At 44.1% G+C, this 25,076-nt stretch overlaps 1 protein-coding gene across 2 annotated transcripts in view; it reads left to right on the forward strand.

Annotated features, from left to right (window-relative positions):
- Positions 1 to 884: 884 nt before the first annotated feature.
- The window catches only part of LOC143765443 (protein MTSS 1-like), a 159,593-nt gene continuing 135,401 nt past the window's right edge, over positions 885 to 25,076 (forward strand). The window contains exon 1 of one of the 2 annotated variants that reach the window (XM_077252111.1): positions 885 to 1,337. In XM_077252111.1, the coding sequence (XP_077108226.1) occupies positions 1,266 to 1,337 (72 nt within the window). In that variant the 5' untranslated portion in view covers positions 885 to 1,265. The remainder of the gene's footprint in view (positions 1,338 to 25,076) is intronic. The other variant, XM_077252110.1, reaches the window with a different exon arrangement.

The following is a 25,076-nucleotide window of genomic DNA, read 5'->3' on the forward strand; positions in this document are numbered from 1 at the left end:
AGAACCACTCCTTTATTGAGTGTGTCTTGATAATTGCCAATAATTTCCATCTGTCGTCTATTGCATTTGCACAACAGCATGTGAAATTGATTGTCAAACAGTGTTGCTTCCTAAGTGGAGAGATTGATTTCACAGAAGTTTGATTCACTTGGAGTTATATTCTGTTAAGTGTTCCATTTATTTTTTTAAGCAGTCTATATGTCCCCCACCCTGCTATACATGACCCCCCATCCTGGACCCCTTCTGCTATACATGGCCCCCCATTCTGGGCCCATTCCGGGTGTACATGTCCCCATCCTAGTATATATATATCCCACATCCAAGGACCTTTTATACATGACCCTCATCCTGGACCCCTTCTGGGTGTATATATCCTCACCCTGGTATATATGTTCCCATCCTGCTATACCTGATGCCCCCCATCCTGCTATACCTGACGCCCCCATCCTGGAACCCTTGCTGCTATATATGGTACCCCCATTCTGGGCCCCTTCCTGGTATATATGTCCCACATCCAGGGCCCCTTACTCTATGTTCCCCATCTTGGACACCTTTCTGGTATATAGGTCTCCAATAACTATGGCGTAACTAGAAAACAATGGTGGAATTTCTGTGTATCTCACTCAGTAGTTTCTCATACAACTTATGTCCAGTGAAGACTAAAAACCCAACAAGGACAGGTCTGTGGCAGGAGCCATGGCCGCCTGCCCCCTCGCACTTGTCTGCAGACACATGGTCTCCTCAAGGACACACTGCACAGGACAACACGCCGAGGGCGCACCGCCAGTAACCGGGTGAACGAGACCTCACACACCTGTGGGCGGGGCCACACAGAGCACCGCCTCTTTCTCAGGAAGAAAGGCGCACACGTAGCTAGGTAAGCCACGCCTACAAGAGATGACATCATCTACCCTGCCCCCCCTTTTCGTGTTTCTTCCCTTAGATACTGACTATTGAGGAGGGAATTTGTTACGAGGCGTGGTTTACGGCAGGATGGGAAGGTGATGGGTGTGGCTATGCTATGGGCGGTGCTAGAGCTCCGTGTGTGACCGCTAGGGGGCTCTATGCGTTGCGTAAACTGCGTATTCCCGGAGTCAGGTCTTCCTCCCCTCCCCGCTCCAGTGCATTGCAGCGGCATGAGATCAGTGTGAGCTCCGTTCCTCTCATTATCACTGGCTAGCTGTCGTCTGCTGCTGGCAGGAGCCCGCACACCGGATACGGGCAGCAATAGAGACGGGGCTCTGCCCGGGGCAGGAGCAGCGACCATGGACGCGGGCATGGAGAAGGAATGCAGCGCGCTGGGAGGACTCTTCCAAACCATAATGAACGATATGAAGGTGAGAATGTCTGCCAGGCGTGTCCGGGAAACTTCATAACAAAGGCGAGAGCGGGGTCGGTGCTGCCGGGCGGGCGGGCGCACACCGTGCTACCTGTTCACCGGGGACACGGGCTCTGCACTGCTCCCCTGTGTGACCCGGGGATCCATGGAGCTGCCCTGCTGTGGACTCTGTGGTAATGGGTGCCACCACCAGCTTATAGGTGCCCGCTCATGTACATGATGGATGCCCTCTCATAGCCCCACCAATTAGTGGGGGCCCGCTCATATACGACTGGTTGCTGGGTTCCTGCTTGTTTACACGACTGGCTGGTGGGTGCCCGCTTGTTTATACGACTGGCTGGTGGGTGCCACTCAGTTACACCACCTGCTTATAGGTGCCCTCTCATGTACACGACTGGCTGATGGGTGCCCACTTGTATAATTGACTGGTTGATTGGCTGGCTGATGGGTGCTGCTCATTTACACCACCGGCTAATGGGTGCCGCTCATGTACATGACTGCCTGATGGGTGCCTGTTTGTTTACGCAACTGGCTAGTGTGTGCCCATTCATGTATACCACTGGCTAACAGGTGCCCGCTCAGTACACAGCTGGTTAGTGGGTGCCAGCTCATGTACATCACTGATTAATGGGTGCTTTGCATATGCAAGACTGGTTGAAGGGTGCTCGCGTAACCAAATTTCTGGCTAAGTGCCTGCTCATGTACGTGACTATTTAATAAATGTCCTCTGATCTGCAGAATTGGTTAATAGTTGCCCACACATCTACCCAACTGATTAGTGGTTTTCTGCTCATCATGACTAGTTGATAGGTTCCTACTCACCTACATAACTGGTTAATGGGGGGCACTAATGTACACTACTAGTTGCCCACACATTTATATAACTGGTTAATGGGTGCCACTAATGTAGACTACTAGGTGCCCACACATCTATATAACTGGTTAATGGGTGTCACTAATGTACTCTACTGGGTGCCCACATATCTATATAACTGGTTAATGGGGGCAAGTAATGTACTCTACTGGGTGCCCGCACATAAATATAACTGGTTAATGGGGGCCATTAATGTACTCTACTGGGTGCCCACACATCTGTATAACTGGTTAATGGGTGCCACTAATGTACACTACTAGGTGTCACACATCTATATAACTGGTTAATGGGTGCCACTAATGTACCCTACTGGGTGCCGCACACCTATATAACTGGTTAATGGGTGCCACTAATGTACTCTACTGGGTGCCCGCACATAAATATAACTGGTTAATGGGGGCCACTAATGTACTCTACTGGGTGCCCGCACATCTGTATAACTGGTTAATGGGGGCCACTAATGTACTCTACTGGGTGCCCACACATCTGTATAACTGGTTAATGGGGGCCACTAATGTACTCTACTGGGTGCCCACACATCTGTATAACTGGTTAATGGGGGCCACTAATGTACTCTACTGGGTGCCCACACATCTGTATAACTGGTTAATGGGGGCCACTAATGTACTCTACTGGGTGCCCACACATCTGTATAACTGGTTAATGGGGGCCACTAATGTACTCTACTGGGTGCCCACACATCTGTATAACTGGTTAATGGGGGCCACTAATGTACTCTACTGGGTGCCCACACATCTGTATAGCTGGTTAATGGGGGCCACTAATGTACTCTACTGGGTGCCCACACATCTGTATAACTGGTTAATGGGGGCCACTAATGTACTCTACTGGGTGCCCACACATCTGTATAACTGGTTAATGGGGGCCACTAATGTACTCTACTGGGTGCCCACTATTTTACAACTGGATGGCAAAAACCCTTCAATGTAATGTACTAGGTTGTGCATTGAAGACTGCTGGTGATATGGACACGCATTCGGTGGGCTCCATTTTTTTCTTGTTGATGTTTGTCCATAGTGGCTGGTCTTCTGATGCCCGTTATCTTGTGGGGTCAATTATAACCTGAGTCCATAAAGGATGTTGCCTGCTGGTCGTCCTCTTGGCAAGGTCATGTAATGTGTTGTCACCTCCCAGGGTCGTGCTCACTGTCACTTGTGGCTTTAGGTGACGCAGCCTTTCCACACAGACAGATTTCTAACCAATCTCGCAGAGGAGGGTATTGGGCTGAGCTGGCTATTTACACTGACTGATATTTTCGTATGATTCAGCCAGTTCTCATCTATACAAAATTCTGGTCCATATAATGGCGTTATCTCTCAGATACTAATCATACAGTGCAATCATTGTGAACGAAGACAACATTTTTAAAGGGAAGTTTCCAGGCAGCGTGAATCAGACCGTGTGATTGTAGGATGGTACAATGCAGCATTTCATAGTAAACATTCCTTATACTGACAGGTCTCTCTATACACACAGGGAGAGACCTGTCAATCAACTGGGGAGGGCGGGAAGAAACACTGGACTAGTCAGCTGAGACGCATAGACCCCGGCCGAGACACATGGACACCGGCCGACCCTTCTAAATGCTTCTTTTGAATTGCTGTGATTACGTGACTGCAGTCGCACAGCCAGGCTCTGGCGGCATAAATTTGATGATTTCAGAAAAGTTTCCTAACAGATTCTGTCAGATCAATTAGCCACTTACACAAGTACATTTAGATTGACAGTGGCCTGCTTGGACTAGTGTTGAGGAGAGCCATGTACCCCTAATACATAGTGTAAGATGTGATAAATGATGATAGAAATCTTCAGGGGGCAAAACCCTGCCCTCTTTAGGTGCTCGTAGTTATCAGATAGTTCAGGCTATGGCATATATGGTGCCCTTTTATCACAAAGTCTTGGCGATTGGTGTAAATGGCACAACCCCTTCCCATCCGGACACTTGTTTCACATCACTTGTCTTATTATTGCCCTATTCCTGGCCCTGTTGTGTATAAACCTGTGACTTCAGATATTTTCTTAGACCGTGCCGATGAGGAGACCTTGGTGGGCTGGACAGCTTCTAAGAACTTGAAAGGTATCAACCACTGATGACTTAATTTTGACTATTTTTCAGTGTACTGACTACCATGCTACAAAGATATAGTTTTCCAAATATGAGTTGTAATTGTTAAAGGGGACCTGCCTCTAGAGAAGAAGTGGGCAGACTTTGCTTGTATTCTATACCTGCTGCTTTCCTGAGTATTCGGCTTTTTTTCTTTGTCAATTCCACCATATCATTCCAGAGATGAGGGCCATTTTATTTGGTGCTAATTTTTGTGCTCTTTAGGTATTTGGCATGTGAGAAACACCCCCTTGTAAAGACTAAAAAATTTCACAGGATAAAAAGGCCCATATCTTCGAACATGTGGCTTTAAAAAATAAAAAGCAAAGTCAGAGGAGCAGGAGGAATAAAATAAAAGCAACAGCGGCCAAGTTTTGACATGGTGTGCTATAGGTTAAAGCGAACATGTCACCAGTTTTGGCCGATATAAGATATGGCCATCACCTTTAAGGACTGATATACACCATTCTATAATGCTGTATATAAGCTTATAACCCGACCTGTAAGAGAAGAAAAATAACTTATTATGCTCACCTGCAGGGCGGTCTGGTCCGATGGGTGTCGCTCTTCTTGGTCTGGCGCCTCCCATCTTCTTGCGATGCCGTCATCCTTCTTGGTTCGTGTGGATGATGCGTCCCTGCATGATCCACACAGTCTCCTCAGCACAGCGCTCCTGCGCAGGCGTACTTCTCTGCCCTATTGAGGGCAAAGTACTGTAGTGCGCAGGCGCTGGGCCTCTCTGACCTTTCCTGGCACCTGTGCATTGCAGTACTTTGCTCTGCCCTCAACAGGACAGATAAGTATGGTTGAACAGGAGCACAATGCCAGGGAGACTGTGTGGATGATGCAGCAACACATCATCCACATGAAGCATGCAGGAGGGTGGCATCGCTGTATATAAGGCCTGAAAGGTGATGACCAGAATTCATATTGGCCAAAACTGCTGACAGGTTCCCTTTAAAGGGAATCTTTGCGATTGCAGCCAGGCATATTTTGTAACATACTTTATATACTCAGAGATAAGTCTAGTCTGATTCTTCCCACCGCCTCTGTAGGTGATTGACTGTGCTCTCCCTGTGTACAGACGAGGAAAAGACCCATCAAGCACCTACAGCAGCACTGGCGAGGGGATCTTTAAAGGGAACCCATCAGGTCCCCCATACCCTCCAACCCAGCAGCATTCACCTGTGTATGATTAAACTCCCTACCTAACCAGTTTAATCATACATAGGTGAATGCTGCTGGGTTGGAGGGCATGCGGGACCAGGTTCCCTTTAAGGTATATTTATTTATACCTGGAGTCTTGGAGCTGATTCCTGCTGCCTGCGGTTTGGGCAGCATGAATCTGGTGACAGGTTCCCTTTAAATATCTTTAGCGTTTATTTAAAAGTTGTCTAAGGGTATGGCTCCACGGTCCGGAGGGGCGGCGGTATCGCCGCAGCGGCGAAGCCGCTCGGCGCTAAGCCCCGCCCCCTTTCTGGGACGCGATGGTGCCGGATGTGTACAGTACACATCCGGGATCATCGCACCCCTCGCCATAGGGCCCTGTGATATGCCTTGCGGGGACGCTGCGTCCCCGCAAGGTGTACGGACATGCTGCGATCTGAAAAGACGCGCAGCATGTCCGTAGTCGCAGGGCCGCCGCGTGCGGGTTTCCACGCATAGTGGAGACGGGATTTCATAAAATCCCCTCCACTATGCTGGAACATCTGGACGCTGCTTGTTTGACGCTGCAGCGTCAAACAAGCAGCGTTTACTTACCGTGGAAACATACCCTAAGAATCTTGCATCTCAGTTTTAAATGGGTTTTCTCTATTTTTTTTTTTTTATTTACTCAATAAGGAATTTTCCAAAATAAAGGACAAAGCATTCCTTACCCATTGAATCTCCTAGCAATCCAGCGCCACTGCTGTTTCTGTGTTCCTCATTGGTATTGAGAAGGCTGGTGATCTGTACATCAGCCACTTGGTCGGTGCAGTCAGTCAATAGCCTCAGTGGTTATGTGCTCTACATGTAAATGTCAGTGATTGACTGCAGTCAGGTGTAGCCCATGTCATCACTGCTCCAACGGGGCTCCCTTCTGCCGGAGCATCGGCGCTGGATTCAAGTAGTACTTATTTTCCTTAGCAAATTTGGAAAAATGGAAGAAAACCCCTTTGTGCACTCTGTCTGCCATGATGGGGTATCAGCTGGGCTTGCTGAATAGAAGTTGTTTCTTGCCTACTAGACTTGTCTTGCTTTAGTCTGCCTCTCAGGCTTAGGCTGCCGTCACACTGTCAGTATTTGGTCAGTATTTTACATCAGTATTTGTAGCCAAAACCAGGAGTGGGAACAATTAGAGGAAAAGTCTAATAGAAACATATGCACCACTTCTGCATTTATCACCCACTCCTGGTTTTGGCTTACAGATACTGATGTAAAATACTGACCAAATACTGCTAGTGTGACGGCAGCCTTAGTGGCATAGAGGTTAGCACAGCTGAAATCCTTGTCCGTCAGGAAAACTTGGAATGTAAAAGGTGACCTTACTAATAACGAGAGTAGGTGAAGGGCTTGTGCTGTTACAAACATGTCGTAAGCATAGCATAAGGCACAAGTCTGATTGCTGGGGGGCATCTAATCGAAGAGGGTCTTTCGTCTCATTTTCAGTCATCTCAGGATGGAATCCCCACAAGCAATTTTCGATGCACAGCCAAAGCCAGAAGTGAGTTCCACAAAAAGTACACGGCCACGTGTCATTCACCAGCAATTCTCAGACAAGTCGTGTGACCAAAAACGTCTGTGCAACTTGTCTGTAACTTGCAACTGTTTTAGAGATGGGATTTTGTTGAAAAATATATATTAAAAAAAAACAGCCAAATCGTAAAAAACTTACTTGTGGTTTTCACTGAAGTCTGAAGGCAAGTGAGTCACTTGCAACTTGGGGCCAATGACAGTGAAAATTTTGAAACATCTGCTTGTGTGTTAGTGTTGGAAGACGGAGGGTCTGTTACAGTGATTACATGGCAGGAATATATGCAGGGGTTCTTTTACAGTGATGAGCGAACGTGCTCGGATAAGGTGTTATCTGAGCATGCTAGTGTTCTAACAGTGTCTTTGGCATGCTCAAAAAATATGATTGAGTCCCCCCGCGCCTGCATGTCTTGTCGCTGTTTGACAGCCGCAGCACCTGCAGGGATTTCCCGTTTGATAGGCAACCCATGCTTGTGTTGTGGCTGTCGAACATGCGAGACATGCAGGCGCGGGGATTCAAGCATATTTTTCAATGTCTTTGCGTGCCAAAGGCACTCTGATCACACGAGCATGCTCCGATAACACCTTAGACATCGTCCTCAAAAATATAAGCTATGGAAGCCTTTGTTTGATTCACCTGTGGCTCCAATTAGTCCCCAGAATACTTGTCTCATGATTAGAATATGTGATGGTTGGTGCCTGACAGGCGTCTAAGGGTATGTTCACATGTTGTGTTTTTGCTGCTACATTAAAAAGCGTGTTTTGCTGTTTTTGTTCTCTTGTGCATGCTGATAAAGTTTAGTGCCCCCCCCCCAAAAAAAAAAAAATCATGACGCTACTTCCTTAATGTTCTTGCACTAAAAAAAAATAGCAAAACCTGATACCTGCGGTTTTTTGGGTTTTTTTGCTGCATTTTTGCACTTACCCATTGTTTACTATGGGTGAAAAAAAATCCTGCAATAATGCTGAAAGAAGTGACCCGCTGCAGTTTTCCAATTCAGTCAGGAAAAAAAAAAAGCAGTGTGTGTACAAGAGATTTCTGAAATCTCACAGGCTTTGCTGGTACTTTAGAGCGCAGTTTAAAATTTGCTTAAAAAAACGCAGCCAAATCGCAACGTGTGAACACAGCCTTATGCTTTTGCTTTTTGTTGAGCTATTACACCTGCGGTATGTCAAGGGCGAGGTTAACTTTGCCAGATTGTATTAGTGAACAATGAGATATGATGTTTGTTATTTAATATAAATTTGTTTGGACCAAGTCAAAGGGCCATATAAATCAGACAGAGCTCTAAAGGCCATGCTCAGACTCCACGAATGACATCGCAATAGGCAGACATGAAGCTGTCGCGCCCTGGTCGGGAGAGCCGCCAGCCAGTCCGTCCATGCACTGCGTTCCTAATTATACGTCGTCTGACTGCGCCCTAAAGTGTACATTCAGATGCAGCAGATTTGATGTTGAAATTTCTGTTTTTTTGTTGTTTTTTTTTTTTTTAATAGTCATTCCGGAAATCCATTTCTATGCTGCAAAAGCTACACTTGTCTCTATATGCTGTTGCAGTAATTGTACGGCAGCCTGATGCTGCCCCATTGATTTATTTTTTTTCCCCCCTTCTATCATTGTTTTCTTGCTCATTTCACATGTAAACTGCTCGTCAGGATTTCACGCACCCTCTTGTTGGATAAACAGTCTGTGTTTTGATTCAGCCATGTACCAATTCTCCCGAGCTCCGTGTGTGCGCCGTGCTGTCAGGATGGCAGTACGACACAATGCTGCAGGGAGGACTAGCCAGACAAAATGACATCATCAGTCTAAATTTAGGATTTTTTTGTGTTGTTATACTGCTCGTTGTCAGGATCTTTAATGTTAAGAAAAATCTGAGCATCGGTGAGTGCCTTGTAGCCGGTTTAAGATAACGTGGCAGTATATATGGAAAAGGTAGCAAATGAGGCCAAAATGGGGCCATAATCCCTTCCACTGAATCAGAACATTAGTTAAGGAGCACCAATCAACTGTTCATTTGGTGTCATGATTTTTGATAGAACATTTTCTAATGCAATCCTTCTGTCCACATGTAAAATAATGTTCTCGACAGCACGTCCTGTTTACAGGGGGTGATGTGCTGCCTAAAATAATTTTTTGTGCATCCATAAAATAATCAAATAATTTGTCAATAAATCTGGGACACTCGTTTGGTATTTATCATCTTGTGTAAAAGGGCCCTTCGACTGGTTGGACCTCCATCTACCTGGTTTTTATGCCTCCTATTACTCAAGCGCTTTGAATGTCTCCCATGGTTGAACAGAGATCAAGATATTAGACGTTTTTAGCTTCTTAAATTGTCAAAGTTTAGTTACAAAGTGAGGATTTTGGCAATGGTAGACTTCACTAATTTGCTAAGACATAGAAGGTGATTATAAAATTGTTCAGTCACGTTACACCTCATTCAGATGTTCATTTTTTGTTCACACAATTGTCACTAGGTTATAGGATCAGATTTTCATCATTGTTTGGTCAGTGTTTCCTTGTTTCAATTTATTGTTTCATAGGTTATTTTCTGGTTTACTAAAAAAATATATTTTTATGGCCCCATAGACTTATATGAGTGATTTCACTCTAATTTGGATTAAAAACTGAGATGTCTGAGTTTTTTGTTTTTTTTTTGCAGACCAACATGTGAGTAACGCCATAGACTTTACTGGTTATGGTGGCAACACGCTTGTTCTTCTGACAGCTATTCTGTCTAATTTCCACATGCGCGTGTGTTTTGAATTTCAGCTACTTATTGGAACTCCAAAATAGTGACGTTTGGCAGACTGATCTAATTTATTGTCTGCAGAACTGTCGTGGATAGATGAGTGCTGAACGCGACTATTTCCAGCAATCTCGAAGAATAGACCGATGCTGCACATGCGCAGCTAATGTTCTATTCAGGAAGAGCCTAATTGTTTCCGTCTGGTCTCAGCTGAAGCTGCGTACATTTGATCGGTGGAGGTCTCCGCTGTCGGACTCCCACCAATCTGATATTGATGTCGTAGCTTGAAGATAGGTCATCAATTTGAATGTAGTGGTAAAACCCCTTTAATGGAATTGTGCGGTCCAAATCGATAAGTGTGCAGTCACTCTGTGCCTTTGCTTTAGGCGCTGGTATTTCTTCAGTCTCACGCAGACAGACAGGCATAAACAGTATGTCCAGCTCTGATGCTTAAAAACCAAACCTTGCCCTACCAGATCCATGGCAATCTTCTCAAAAGGTACCTCTATAATAGGCAGAGGAACCAATGGACTACTGAAACATGCGGTGGGTGTGGTCAGCTGACACACTGGGCATGGACTCACAAAACCTCTGTACCTCAACATAAATCCTGGGCCTAAAGAACAGTTGTAGAATCTGCTCTTGCATCTTTTTAACCCCTATGTGACCACTCAGCATGTGTTTGTAGGCCATCTTGAGCACCGCCCGGCGCTATGATTAGGACACTGCCGGCTGTTCCACTACTTCGTCCCAGATTTTGTCAACCTGACATAGCAACTCCTGGTTGACCGCCATACGTTGAAAACAGCATATTCCCCAAATTGCTGAGCCACCCCATTTATTGCTTTTTACCTTGCCCCGGCCAGTGTAGGATCTTAGAGCTGAGCTGTCTCAAAAGTCCACAGGGATACTTCCATCTCTGGGATTGATGTGGTCTCCATGACCTGTTCTGCCATCACCTCTAGGGAAAATCTATGAGGTTTACACTCTTTCCCTATGAGGGTGTCCCCTGGTCTGGTTCTATGCCTGGACAGACCTTTACCCTGGGAGGGTTAGGTTTACTCTCTCATAGGGACCAGGACAGGTGCAAGTCTCTTCCCAAAACATTCCCTTAAGGAAGGGTCTTTACTATTCCGACCAGATGTATAACCTCCTGCACGGGGTGGAAAGGGTAACCTCCGCCGTCCGCTATGACAGGAGTTCGTTGTGTATACAAATCAACCTGATTTCCCCCGTGGGTTCTAACGCGGAGGTCAGTGGCCCACGGGCAAGTTTCGCTAGGCGCCCTGAGTCCAAGAGAGCCTCTGCCCAGTGTCCATTGACACGCACCTGTCATGGGGGGGTCACCAGCTGGGGTGCCGGCATCCATGGTGTAGATGGTCTGGACATGCATAGATACTTGATCAAGCCCACAGTCCATGGGTTCACTAATCAGGGGGCCATTGGCAGCCACATGTCTTGGCCCTTGGCACCGCAAGCACTTTCTGGTGACGGTACTTCTGGTTCACGAGACTGGTTTGGGGGAAACTGGTCACCTGCCACCCTCATTTTGAGGAACTCCCTCAGTATATGCTCAGTTCTAACTGACTGATTGTATCCCCTTTCCAGGCTCCTGAGCTTTGAAGTAGCCAGCGTGATACTCGCAGTGGGGCAGAGGCTCGAACCCAGTCCTGGGTGGCCATATAATTCACGATCAGGCTTCCCATCTGATCTAGGTTGCCCGGGTCCCTTTTCCCCACCCAGCGCTGTATGGCTACTCGCAGAGTCCTCACCAGCCAGTCGATTATTACTCCCTCTATCATCTGGGCTGGGTTAAAGGTCTCAGGGTGGAGACATTTTTTTTTACTAAATGCAACAAGTCATATGCCTGAGAGCTAGTGGGTGTGGCCTCCACAAAGGACCACTGGTATACTCTGTGCCCGTACATAAGTATTAACATCCATTCGGGCAAGGATCTCACCTTTGAGTTTCCAATAGTCCTGGGCGTCCTCCCTGGTGAGGTCATAATAGGCTTTCTGGGTGTCTCCCATCAGGAATGGCCACCACTTTAACGCACTGGGAGATCAGCAAACTATCGCTTTGCTGTTCTTTCGCACACAGCGAGAAAGGCTTAAAGGTCGTTCTCCGGACCCTTCCTCCATACTGACCTGACTTTGTCCCAGTCCTTGGGACTGACCGGCCTCGAGGGTGTGGGCGTCTCTCTCAATTCCACAATCTGCTGTAGAAGCAGGTTGTTAGCCTGCTGCTGCTGTTGTTGCTTCTGTTGAAACTACTGCTTTTGCGAATGGGAGAGGACCAACTATTTCATTCAGGAGTTCCTCTATCTTGTCTCCGGGTCTGAGTTGTAGCCCAGCCGGCTTAATCACAGACCTGTAGTTTTCTATGGGGTATGCCTCAATTCACACTGCCCTCTTTCTCCACCATATGTAGGGCAGCGGCTTTCACCTCTGTGCGCTAATAAGAAAGTGACCCAAGGAAGTTAAACTTAAATGTCTTTGTCAACTTACGAAAATAAATCCACACGTTATCATCAGGTTCGCAGCTGGAACGCACATATCAGTCCATTGCCTTGGGTGGCTGCACCACCGTATACCATGTGGGTTCAGCAGTGGCTTTACTATAGTCTCTGGCTATGGTCTTTGTTCAGTCTCACACAGACAGGCATACACTGAACCTCCTGCTCTAATGCTTGCAAAACCAACACTGGCGCACCCAACCCTTGCCTGAAAGTTTAAATGGGACTAGTGGACATGTGCCACTTTCAAGACTGACTGAAGGGAGAGATCCATCAGACTATCTTCCTAAAGATCTTGCCAAAAATAAAAGCCCATATTGGGTTTTCCTAAATCTGATTTGGTCAAATAGCTTGACCAAGTCCACACTTAATTTTATTTTCATTGTAACCACAGCTATGGCTGTAATTACAACGCTCTCCAGCGGGTTCGATATGTTTCTGTGCACATCCTGGGAGACACGTCAGGATCCTCGTATATGATTCCCCTCACTGCCTCACAATGGGCATAGGACATATCAAACACAAGGTGTCATAGTGCATTAAACAGTGTATATGTCACGTTTCATGGCGTACCCACCCTAACAAGGGCAGTACCCAAGTGTAGCTCTCATAATGGATACCCCAGAAAAAAAATCCATCCGCCGCCCTAGGGGTACGCACCATGAGAGCTATACTTGTGTACTGCCCGTAGGGCACGACAGGGCAGATAGATTTGATTGCTGATTTTTTTTCTACCAGTGGAACCCCATGGAACATGACATCCCTGCAGCTCAAATGGGTGAAGTCTACTTTTTTTTTTTTTTTATATACACTATGGCACCTTGCGTTTGATATGTCCTATACCCGTGTACTATCACTGTATGTAGGTTTATTGCCTTCTAATGTTTTATGTAGGCCCTAATGGTAGGCCATGGTGCTTATCTTTGACCTTCTCTGACCTAAGTTATTTTTTTTTATTTTATTATAATAATTTACACTATATGGAATCTTTCTATGCTGTATATACTTCCAGTGTTTGCACTGAACAATTTGAGTTCTGCATATGTCCATCTTGTAAGCCCTTGCTGACCATGAAATTCCCTTTTTTTAAGAGGATCATAGATGTACCAATTACTCATGTAATCCAGCAGGTAATGAGCCGTCATATTGATACCCAGCACATCTATGGTGGCAAATCTGCTATGATGGTGTGAAGATTTATTAGACCTTTTTTTTCTGATCATAGCTGTAGATTTTCATCTGTGGCCGGAGACCTTTTCCCAATCCCTGATATCAGTTGTAACACTAAATGTAAAAAGAGCCTCCATGCAGCTGTGTAAAGCAGTTATGAGATTTGCGACAGATGACGAGGAGGAGGAGGAACGTGAAGAACAGCTGTCTGGGACATTTGTTGGGTAGACATGTGTGCACTGTGTTTTTGTGTCTGTCCTGTAAGATGAAAGTGCCACTGTTCAGTAGACACAGTTAGAAGGTGTCATGGAGCTTCTGTTTGTGTAATTGGGCATATGACTCTTGCAAGGTTGGAGATGTTGACAAAAATGTTTCTGTTGATGAAGTTTAGCAAAGTTTTCCTCAAGCCTGATGACTTATGTTGCGGTAATGTCTACAAACTGTTGACATTATCATATTGTGGTACTGTGTTGGCCAGAAAAATCAATGTAAATACTGTACTTTCATGACCAAAAATGATTTTCTCGGAGTATTTGTTAACCAAAACAAATACCGTATATATATTTACATACAATCTTTCAGAGCAGAAGGGCTCTTTCTTTGTCATTTTTGGGCATAAAAGTATTTACATCGATTTTTCTGGCTAACACTACCACAATATAATTTCTATTGGACAGCATGATAATGGAAGATTCCTCTATGTACCGATCACAGATGGATCTGAAAAACCTACTGAAGAAACTGACACAAATGAACAGGAACATTTTTTTTTCTATCGGGATGCAAAAAGGAAGACTTTGTTGAAATAAATGTAATAAATGTCTTGTTAACTCATTTGTAAACCTGCCTGAAGATTGAACCACTGTGCTCTGAATGTTTAGGCTGGGTGCAAACTACATTTGTGGCTGTTGTTTGACTTTCAGAAGCCTATTCAGACGTGTATGGCAGAGTATCCATATGAATGTGAAAGATTAGTCAAAAAAATATCTTTTGGCTGGATCTCGTTTTTTATTTTTTTTATTTTTTTTATTTTTATTTTTTTCCGCTAGAGATGTACAAAAACATGTTGTTGCACGCTTTTTTTTTTTTGGTTCTTTAAAAAAATCTGAGACAGGAAAACCCGTACATTGTTTTCTCCATTATTTTGAATGAAACATATTGAAACGTATAGCGATACATTTCAGTATGTCCAAAACATGTGTATGTATACAGAAAAATTATATATATTTTTTCCTATTAAAAAATGTATAGAGATGTAGATGATGCATTCATCAAAATTCAGACAGATGTAGTTCAATATATGGTACAAGCTTACATAAGTCATACGTCTGCAGATGTTCAAATGTAAGTCCAGCCTAATATGGTCAATATTGTCTATAGCAAATGAATGGAGTTACAACCAGGGCACAGGTTCACATTACTTATCAGTATCACATTTACTGCAAATTTCATGGCAGATCAAGGTTGTCATTTACCAATGATTGATCGCTTTTGACTTTGCAAGTACTTGCTCCACTGCTTAGGAAATATACGATGTTGTTGCCTAAAGATCTGGCACCTTGCTGACCCTGAAGGCACGACTCCTTGAGCTCAGATCTGAGATTGCATTCCATTGTTTTTCTGCAGTTTTTTGCTTGCATCAGCCAGTTTATTGGTGGTTATTGAGACAGGTAAGGAAGGATTTGCCTTGATTTCCCAACGTAATAAAATGTATCAGGGCTTAATTCAACAAGTTGCTGGCTGCATATATTCTTGGCTAGGAGACATGTAACCTTTGTCCTTCATAGAACTTGTGAGCTTTCAGAGACGGAACAGTGAAACGTGGGAATATAGAAAGTATTGAGGAGGAATATTAAGCCACTTGTCATTTTACTTGATAGATAAAGTGGGAATAACAGCTGGAGATGCCATTTGTGGGTTAAGACCCAATGTTAGGCCTGTCTGAAAATGTCTCAAGAAAAATGTATCAGAGCCAGACATTAAAATCAATTGACTGAAAATGAAGGAAATCTTCCATAGACAGCATAGCATCTGTAACCATGGCGTTGTTGATGCTGGTAATACATACTCAATCTAAAATAGGATCTGGCAGCACTGTTTTTGCCATGTGTATTCCCTGTGAGTGCTGATTTTGTTTGTGTGTGTGTATGTATATGTATGTATATATATGTATATATGTGTATATATATATATATATATATATATATATATATATATATATATATGTATGTATATGTGTGTATATATATATGTATATGTGTGTGTATATATATATATATATATATATATATATATATAATATATCTCAGTTATTCCTTTCTCTGCCAGGGTTTTTTTAGTTTTTTTGTTCCTGTGCTGGCCAGGACAATTTTTGCACATTTAACATGTGCAAATAAAACCTAAAAAGAACAATTGATATTAAACCCCCAATAACTATACATTTTCTAAAAGTAGAAAAAAGAAAGCATACCGTAATTGATGACCTTAAAGGAGTGGTCCGAATCTTAACATTTATTTTAATCCTTAATATGTCATAATCTAATCTATTTTCTAATACACTTTAATTAAAAAAATCCCTATAATTCCCTCACTATGCTATCTAACTGCTTTATCTTATTTTTTTGTATATACTTCCTTTTGATGATGCTTCCTTTGACAACCCCCAGTGCATGCTGTGATACTTAAATGAGACATCATCAATGACGTTCATTTCAGGGGCTGGGCTAGTCACTGTTCTACTGAGCATGCGTCGGTTGTCAATTCCGATGTATGCTCATTTGGATCTTTTCACTGGAACATTTTTTAATACAATGACAGCGCTCTTACTTGCCGACGCTGATGAGAAGTGACAAGCTGACAAGAGAGCGCACTGTCAGTGCGCATTATAAGGAGAAAACCTGGGGAGCATGGATCAGCCCTGTCCATGCCAGTGACCTTTCTTAGGACAAGGGATCTGTCTAGGTATGATCTTTCATGGGCTAGCAACTATTAACCTAAAACTTTAAGCGTGGCTGATCACTTTACAGACATTGGCATCATTGTCCCCATTGGGGCTCGAAGTCCCTAATCAGTATGTCTTTGGAGTGTTGCTGGAAACCCATGCAAACACAGGGAGAACATACAAACTACTTGCATGTATTATCCTTGGTGGGGTGAACCCAATGCGGCAAATCAACAGTGCTAACCCCTGAGCAACCGTGCTGACCGGGTCGCTCAGTTTTTAAAACGAGAAAGATAACAGTTGGCTAAAACTATTGTTTGTTAAATTTCACCCAACAAATGTTTATTTGGGTTGAAGTGAGATGTTTTAGCTAATGTGTATGGCTGGATTTGAAGATGCATTTACGTTAGCTCATTATTGAGAATCATAGAAGCTGATTGACGGTCATTTAATATCCTGTTTTATAGGCCAATGTGCACAGAAAGATCAGTAAAAAAATCATTTTGTGGCATAGAATGTCAGTATTCTCAGCATTACATGTTCACACAGGACTATTTACTGCCAAGAACTGTAATATTTACCGTAAGCTAGCTTAAAAATCATTTCACCCGAAGAACAAAAGAACAAGCGTTTTGCTCGTTCGTTGGGTGATTGGCAGGCTGTGTACACTGGACGATTACTGATAGTAAGTATCGTGAACTAGTGCCTCACATTCAGTGTAAGGGCTCATACTCACCTGCGACAAACTCGGATGAGTCTCGCATGTTTATACCCTGCGCTGCTGCCAGCACTCAGATCGGTGTGTGCGGCCGCATAGCAATACATGCAGCCGCACGCTCCGCTCCTGAGTGCTGGGTGCAATGCTGGGTATTGCCGTACGAGATTCATCTGAGTTTCTTGCAAGTGAGTATGAGCCCTAAGTGTACCACTAGTTTGTGTGGAGTTGTTTGGTGATGGTGGATAATCAACCGATATATCAATACCGATATTATCTGTAGTAGTCCTCTTTCATGGTAGCCCGTTTCTTAAAGACCTCATCTGCTTGCTGTTTGCTATCTTCCTGTCCTTGTTGGGGTTAGCAGAACAACTAGGGAGCAGTAATTGAAAATGAAACTGCAAGGCAGGCAAGATCATATATAGTCTGATAATGATAGTAGTTTATGGCAGGGATTCCTCCTTTCTGAATAGCCTCTGTTATTGTGCTTGTTAATATGTTCTCAAGAAGAAAGGCAAATAAACTTCTGATAAGGAGGCCTCTTGAATGTGTTCTTTTTTTCGGTGAAGGGGGTTTATACTTTGCATTGTTGAGTCCTTGATGGTCCTGTTTAAGCCACATTTCAGGGCTTAGGTTTTGCCTGCGTCAGATTCTTGAAAAAAGATGAGAACTCGTTTGTCCAGTTTTATGCATCTCGCAGGGAGCCTGCAGGCAGAGAGAAGCAGGTGACAGACACAGGATTTGTTGCATCCTGTTAGGGGTAAGATCTCTCTTGTGGTGATATGCCAGATGTGGATATTAATCTGAGCATGGGAACTACTCTCTTCTCCACTTCCACAGCCCTTCTGTATATTCATGTTTAGGGTTAAGTAAAACTGCAGTGACCTACTGAAAATATAGCTAAACCATGTTGTGATTTTTGCCTGCAAATTGTGATTTACACATGTTTGTGTATGTTTTTATATAATACATATGCGCAGTGAGAAGAATCGTATACGAGGATCGTTATGTGTCCCCCAGGATGTGGATAGAAGCATACTTAACCCACTGGAGAGCATTGCTACAATGCAAAATAAAAGAAACAAAACTTGACATGGGCTTTTATTTTGGAGTGATCTGTAGGAGGATGGTAATGGGACGGATGTATACCTCCACTCTGATCTTGTGAGTGGCCCATGTCCACGATACTCATTTAAACTTTCAGTTAAGGTTTGGGTGTGTCAGTTTTAGGTTTGCAAGCATCAGAGCCAGAGCTCTGTGTGGGACAGATCTGTGTGAGATTGAACACAGGCCCGAGCCAGAAAAAGCATAGCCACTGATGCACATACGAGTGGTGCAGTTGCCCACAACAACTGACTGATCCAGACCTTCCGGCTGCGAACCGGAGGATAAAGTTCTGGATTTATTATGTGAGTTTGAAAATAAAGATGTTTATGTCGAACTTTCCTGGTCACTGCCTACTTACCGTACAGATGAGAAAGCCGCTGACATACTATATGTGTATAGATAGATATTAATCACAATTTCCAGCCAAAATCACAATATGGTTTAGCTATATTTTCATTGAGTGTAATGCAGTTTTACTTAACCCTAAACATGAATACACAGAACAACTGTGGAACTAGAGAAGTGAGCACCCGCATCACAGACCACAAGCAGAACTATTGGACTGCACAGCATGGTGAGCTCTCCTTCCTTTCTTCTTCCTGTCACTGATTGTGATTGATAGGTCACTCTTCTATGTGATCTGCTCCGCCGATGTCAAACCCGCTGCACTTGAGCTCATTTGTATAAGCATTCACTAAGGGATTTCTAGAAAATGGAGAAACAGACTTGTAATACAAAGGTATAAACATAATCAGCATTTCACATGCTTTGCATAGATGACGTTAGGTTCGGGTCTAAAACCTACTAACAGGTTTGCTTAACGAAATACTGAGGATCAGATGAGCATGCAAGGCAAATATGAATTTTTCAACAGATCCACGTGCACATAATAGATCCACGTGCACATAAATACCATTACTACAAACCTATTGGAGAAGATTCATCAAAACTGACTGTTGCCCATAGCAACCAATCACCATGCCGCTTTCATTATACTAGAACTGAAAGCTGCGCTCTGGTTGCCTTAGGTAACAAAAGCCATTTTCTTTGTAGACAGTTTTGGTAAATGAAGCCTTATATAGAGTTTTCTCACTCAACATGTGCGCAGCCCTATGTACCTCATCTTCCAACTTTTTTGTTAAACCAGCTGTGCCTCCTAAAAGCGTCATGGAGGCACTGTATAGCTGCACACGTTAGCCCCAATTCATCAAGACGGGTGTTTTTCACACTGATCTTGATACGGAGGCATGTTGGAATCAGACACTCCCGATTCATGAAGAGGAGCACGCCTCTTAATCCAGTGCATCCGAAGAGTGCCATGCGTCTCCCTACAAAGCTTTGTTCAAACTGGACTGGCGTAAGATCTGTGGCGTAAAGAATGACCCCACTCGTTATTAATTTGACAAAATGGCTAGTTGTCACACACCCGCCTCACCCCAGCTAGTGTAAAAGCTTTGATGAATCGGGCCCATTTGTTTACTTGTTTATAATACAGACTAGTAGGGGTTCCATGTGTGGTCAAACACGGTCAAAGTAGACTCTTATGTAAAGAAACTAAAGCTGGTTATACATATGAGATAACTCTGCCTAACATTAGTTTGACATACTGCTATCATTACCTACTACCCCATAGACATGAGTATTCATATATTTTCAATGGTGAGAGAGGAAGCTGCTGTCAGACACGCCTGGCAAAGGCTTACTTTCAAAAGGAGCGATGCTGAAATTGCAGCAACCCGATGCTTTACTCCCCTGACCTCACCTGCAGGGGGACAATCTGGAGACCTCCTTCATATCAGATGATCGGCTGGTCCTGAAATTGTCAGATTCTGCTGACTTTGATCTATTGTGTATGGAGACTATAAGGCATAAACTCTGTCAATGATACAGATTGATTTCTCTGGTTGTGTTAAAGATGGCAACTTATATAAAGCCGGCCTCAATTCTGCCAACATTAGTAACTATGGGTCAAAATTTTTGTTTGTTAGAATTTTGATTAATAGAACAAATTTTTACAGCGGTACCATAAAGGATTCCAACTTCAACCACTGACTGTTGGACTGATCAGTCTGACCACTTGATGCATTTCTATTGCTAGTTGTTTGTATTTTTTTAACTCCTTTCTGCCAGCTGATGGAATAGTACATCAGCTGGCAGTATCCCCCGCTTTGAGGTGGGCTCCGGCGGTGATCCCACCTCAAAGCCGCTACATGTCAGCTGTTTTCAAGAGCTGACATGTGTCCGCAATGGGTGCGAGTGGAATTGCGTTCTGACCGCGCCCATTAACTAGATAAATGCCGCTGTCAAACTCTGACAGCAGCATTTAACAAGCGCTGCTGGCCACGCGGACGGAATTACGCTCACCGCTGACCCCCGTCATGTGATCAGGGGTCATCGGTGTGTTGCCGTCACAACTAGAGGTCTCCTGAAGACCTCTCTCTGGTTGTTGACGGATTGCTATGAGCGCCACTCTGTGGTCGGCACTCATAGCAATGCTGTAATTCAGCTACATAGAGGTGATCTGTGCATCAACTCTATGTAGCAGAGGTGATCGAGTAGTGGATGCTTCTAGCCTCCCATGGAGGCTATTGAAGCATGCCAAAATTTAAAAAAAAAGTGTTTAAAAATATAAAAAATATATAAAAGTTCAAATCACCCCCCTTTTGCCCTAATCAAAATAAAACAATTAAAAAAAAAAATCAAACCTACACATATTTGGTATTGCCGCGTTCAGAATCGCCCGTGGTTAAGGGGTTAATTACGTGATACTTTATTGTAGCATGCTGTTCATGTAGCATTTTCCTCTGAGTGATAAGGAATCTGCACAGCTTATGTTTGAGGTGTCTCTGCTTTGAACAATGCAGGGATCTGGATTTACAGTCAACGCTCCCACATGTAGTACAGGAGTGACCTCTCTGCAGTGCCCTTGTACTGTCTGCTACAGATAAAATACTCTCAGAACCTGAGTGGCCCCTAAATTAAAGATATCCTGTGTGAATTCCTAAATATGCTTCTAAAGCTTCACAAAAGAAGAATCCTCTTTTCTGAAAGACTTGGAGGCGTGCTTATGCGATTGACATCTACTCTAGTTACACATAGTCTTATCGGTCTACATATTTCGATGAGCAGTAGTTGAGCAAGAAGGTTATTTCTTAAGCCTCTCCACCAACCCCGTAAACATTAGATAGCTGCCAGCCAAATGATCAGCCTTACCAGTGCTCGGTCGACAGCTCTCTTGTGCTTCTCTCATTTATGATAAGCTGACTATAGATATTAGGACTGTCTGTTGGCCCCCAAAGTCCCTTATGTGGCCCCAAATACAATAGATAGCTGCTGGATGGGCCATCATTCTTCCAATAGCTATTTTCTTTGACTTCTCCATATATAGGAGTTCTACCAGCGCTCATGTGTTCTCTGAGGGAGCCCAAACCAGACTTACCGTATCTAGCAGCATCTTAAAAACTTGACAAAAATTGTTTACTGGTACTCTTCTCTTAAAGTAAGATAAACCCACAATTAAGTCACTTGAAACTAACAATAGTAATTTTCCATTGAACCTTACTGAATATTAACTACTGAAAATCAGACATTGCTTTTGAATTGTGGTTAAAAAAATTAAATAAAAGCTAACAATTGCCTGGACTAAAATGATGGTACCCTTAGAAATTATTGAAAATAATTTGACTATAGGGACATGTGAAACTAATAAGGTGCCCTATAGTTGGCATCATAGGTGTCTGCAAACTTGTAATCAGTCAGTTTGCCTAGTTCAGTGATGAAAAGTAGTCACTGTGCTGTTTGTTGTCATGGTGTGCGCCATGCTGAACATGGACCAAAGAAAGCTAAGGAGAGAGTTGTCTCTGGATTAGAAAATGATAGACAAGCATGCTACAGGTAAATGCTATTAGATGATCTCCAAACAGCTTGACGTTCCTGTTACTACTCAAAAATGTAAGGTTTGTGTGGCTGTAGTCATTCAACCTCCCTGGATATAACTTGCAAGATGAAAATTAATGACAAATTGATGAGACTGATAATACAAAAGGTAACCAAAGATCCCAGAACAACTTCCAAAGAGATTAGAGGTGAACTCCAAGGTCAAAGTACATAAGTGTCAGATCTTGAAAGGCTAAAGGCCCCGTCACACATAGCGAGATCGCTAGCGAGATCGCTAGCGAGATCGCTAGCGAGATCGCTGCTGAGTCACAAGTTTTGTGACGCAACAGCGACCTCAGTAGCGATCTCGCTATGTGTGACACGTACCAGCGATCAGGCCCCTGCTGTGAGATCGCTGGTCGTGTCGGAATGGCCTGGGCCGTTTTTTGGTCGTTGAGGTCCCGCTGACATCGCTGAATCGGTGTGTGTGACACCGATCCAGCGATGTCTTCACTGGTAACCAGGGTAATCATTGGGTTACTAAGCGCAGGGCCGCGCTTAGTAACCCGATGTTTACCCTGGTTACCAGCGTAAATGTAAAAAAAAACAAACAGTACATACTCACCATCTGATGTCCGTCAGGTCCCTTGCCGTCTGCTTCCCACACTGACTGAGCGCCGCAAAGTGAAAGTGAAAGTACAGCACAGCGGTGACATCACCGCTGCGCTCTGCTCTCACTGTACGGCGGCACTCAGTCAGAGCAGGAAGCAGACGGCAAGGGACCTGACGGACATCAGATGGTGAGTATGTACTGTTTGTTTTTTTGGTAACCAGGGTAAACATCGGGTTACTAAGCGCGGCCCTGCGCTTAGTAACCCGATGTTTACCCTGGTTACCCGGGTGCTGCAGGGGACTTCGGCATCGTTGAAGACCGTTTCAACGATGCCGAAGTCGTTCCCCTGATCGTTGGTCGCTGGAGAGAGCTGTCTGTGTGACAGCTCCCCAGCGACCACACAGCGACTTACCAACGATCACGGCCAGGTCGTATCGCTGGTCGTGATCGTTGGTAAATCGCTATGTGTGACGGGGCCTTAAAGGTACCTTCACACTAAGCGACGCTGCAGCGATATCGACAACGATGCCGATCGCTGCAGCGTCGCTGAAGAGCTGTCACACAGACAGCTCTCCAGCGACCAACGATGCCGAGGTCCCCGGGTAACCAGGGTAAACATCGGGTTACTAAGCGCAGGGCCGCGCTTAGTAACCCGATGTTTACCCTGGTTACCATTGTAAAAGTAAAAGAAACAAACACTACATACTTACCTTCTGCTGTCTGTCACACGTCCCTTGCCGTCTGCTTCCTGCACTGACTGTGATTGCCGGCCGTAAAGTACAGCACAGCGGTGACGTCACCGCTGTGCTCTGCTTTCACTTTACGGCCGGCAATCACAGTCAGTGCGGGAAGCAGACGGCAAGGGACGTGTGACAGACAGCAGAAGGTAAGTATGTAGTGTTTGTTTCTTTTACTTTTACAATGGTAACCAGGGTAAACATCGGGTTACTAAGCGCGGCCCTGCGCTTAGTAACCCAATATTTACCCTGGTTACCACTGTAAAACATTGCTGGCATCGTTGCTTTGGCTGTCAAACACGACGATACACGCCGATCTGACGACCAAATAAAGTTCTGAACTTTCAGCAACGACCAGCGATATCACAGCAGGATCCTGATCGCTGCTGCCTGTCAAACACAACGATATCGCTAGCCAGGATGCTGCAACGTCACGGATCGCTAGCGATATCGTTTAGTGTGAAGGTACCTTTAGTGCAAAGCATTGATGAGCCCTTATCTATTTCTATTGCACATCTGTGTCAGGAGCTGAATCATGCCATCTAGTGAAGGCGGCCTTCACACCTGAGACAGCTGGAGCAGATAGGTCACAGTGAGTGGGTCAAAATATCTGTGGACCGGTGCAGAAGTCACATTGTGAGTTATTAGTGAAATCGTTTGTTTGCAGTGACTGCCTCAAAAGGTTGTCCAACAAAATATTGAACTTAGGGTACCAACAGTTTGCACTGTCCATTTTTGGTAGGTTTTAATATTTTTCTGTTTAATCACAATTCAAAAGCAATATCTGCGCTTCGTTAGATGATATTCAGTAAATTGAAAATTGCTTTTGTCAATTTCAAGTTATTTCAGTGCCTATTGTGGGTTTAACAGAAGGGTGCACTGCCAACCACTTTGTCCCCATGTACATTAGACTGAAGTCTCAGGTATATAGGGGCCTTAACACTGCATTGTAATTCAAAAACCATGTGTGATGATGATGCTTTTATTGACATGGCCGGACATGTGCTGCTATCTTGCTCATTAGAACCTTTTTAATAGAACCTTAAAAGCATGTCTCATTAGGACAACCCTTGCCTGTTTTTTATTTAGGTATATGGATGTCATAAAGGGTGTCCCCCATCTTGAACTCTTAGCAATCTCAGCTTCTACTCTGGCCTCATTCAGATTTCCGTGTTTATTCATATATGCAGAAACGTGGTACAAGTATCATCAGTGTTTTGGAACAAAGTTTCATCAATGTGTCATCAGTGATTTCTCTATATGGATAAATAAATTATAAAGCTTCTCCCTCCCATCTTTTGCTTTGTTAATTACAGACAGCACATGGAGTGCACATTGATGCCATCAGTGGGCTGTCTGGGATTTTTTTTTTTAAGTACCCATAGACTGTGATGCCTGTAAAAAATGGATAAGTCTGTGTGATTTTTACACTGACACATGGTCTGCAAAAAACAGTCATGTCATCAGCCCCATAGACTATGATGGGTTTGAGTGATATATGTAAAAAAAATTACAGACCAAGCATGTATACGAAACACGTGTGGCTGCTGCATGAATAATGTATGACTATACACCACT

The sequence above is a fragment of the Ranitomeya variabilis genome, chromosome 4 (assembly GCF_051348905.1).
Source record: "Ranitomeya variabilis isolate aRanVar5 chromosome 4, aRanVar5.hap1, whole genome shotgun sequence".
NCBI lineage: Eukaryota > Metazoa > Chordata > Amphibia > Anura > Dendrobatidae > Ranitomeya > Ranitomeya variabilis.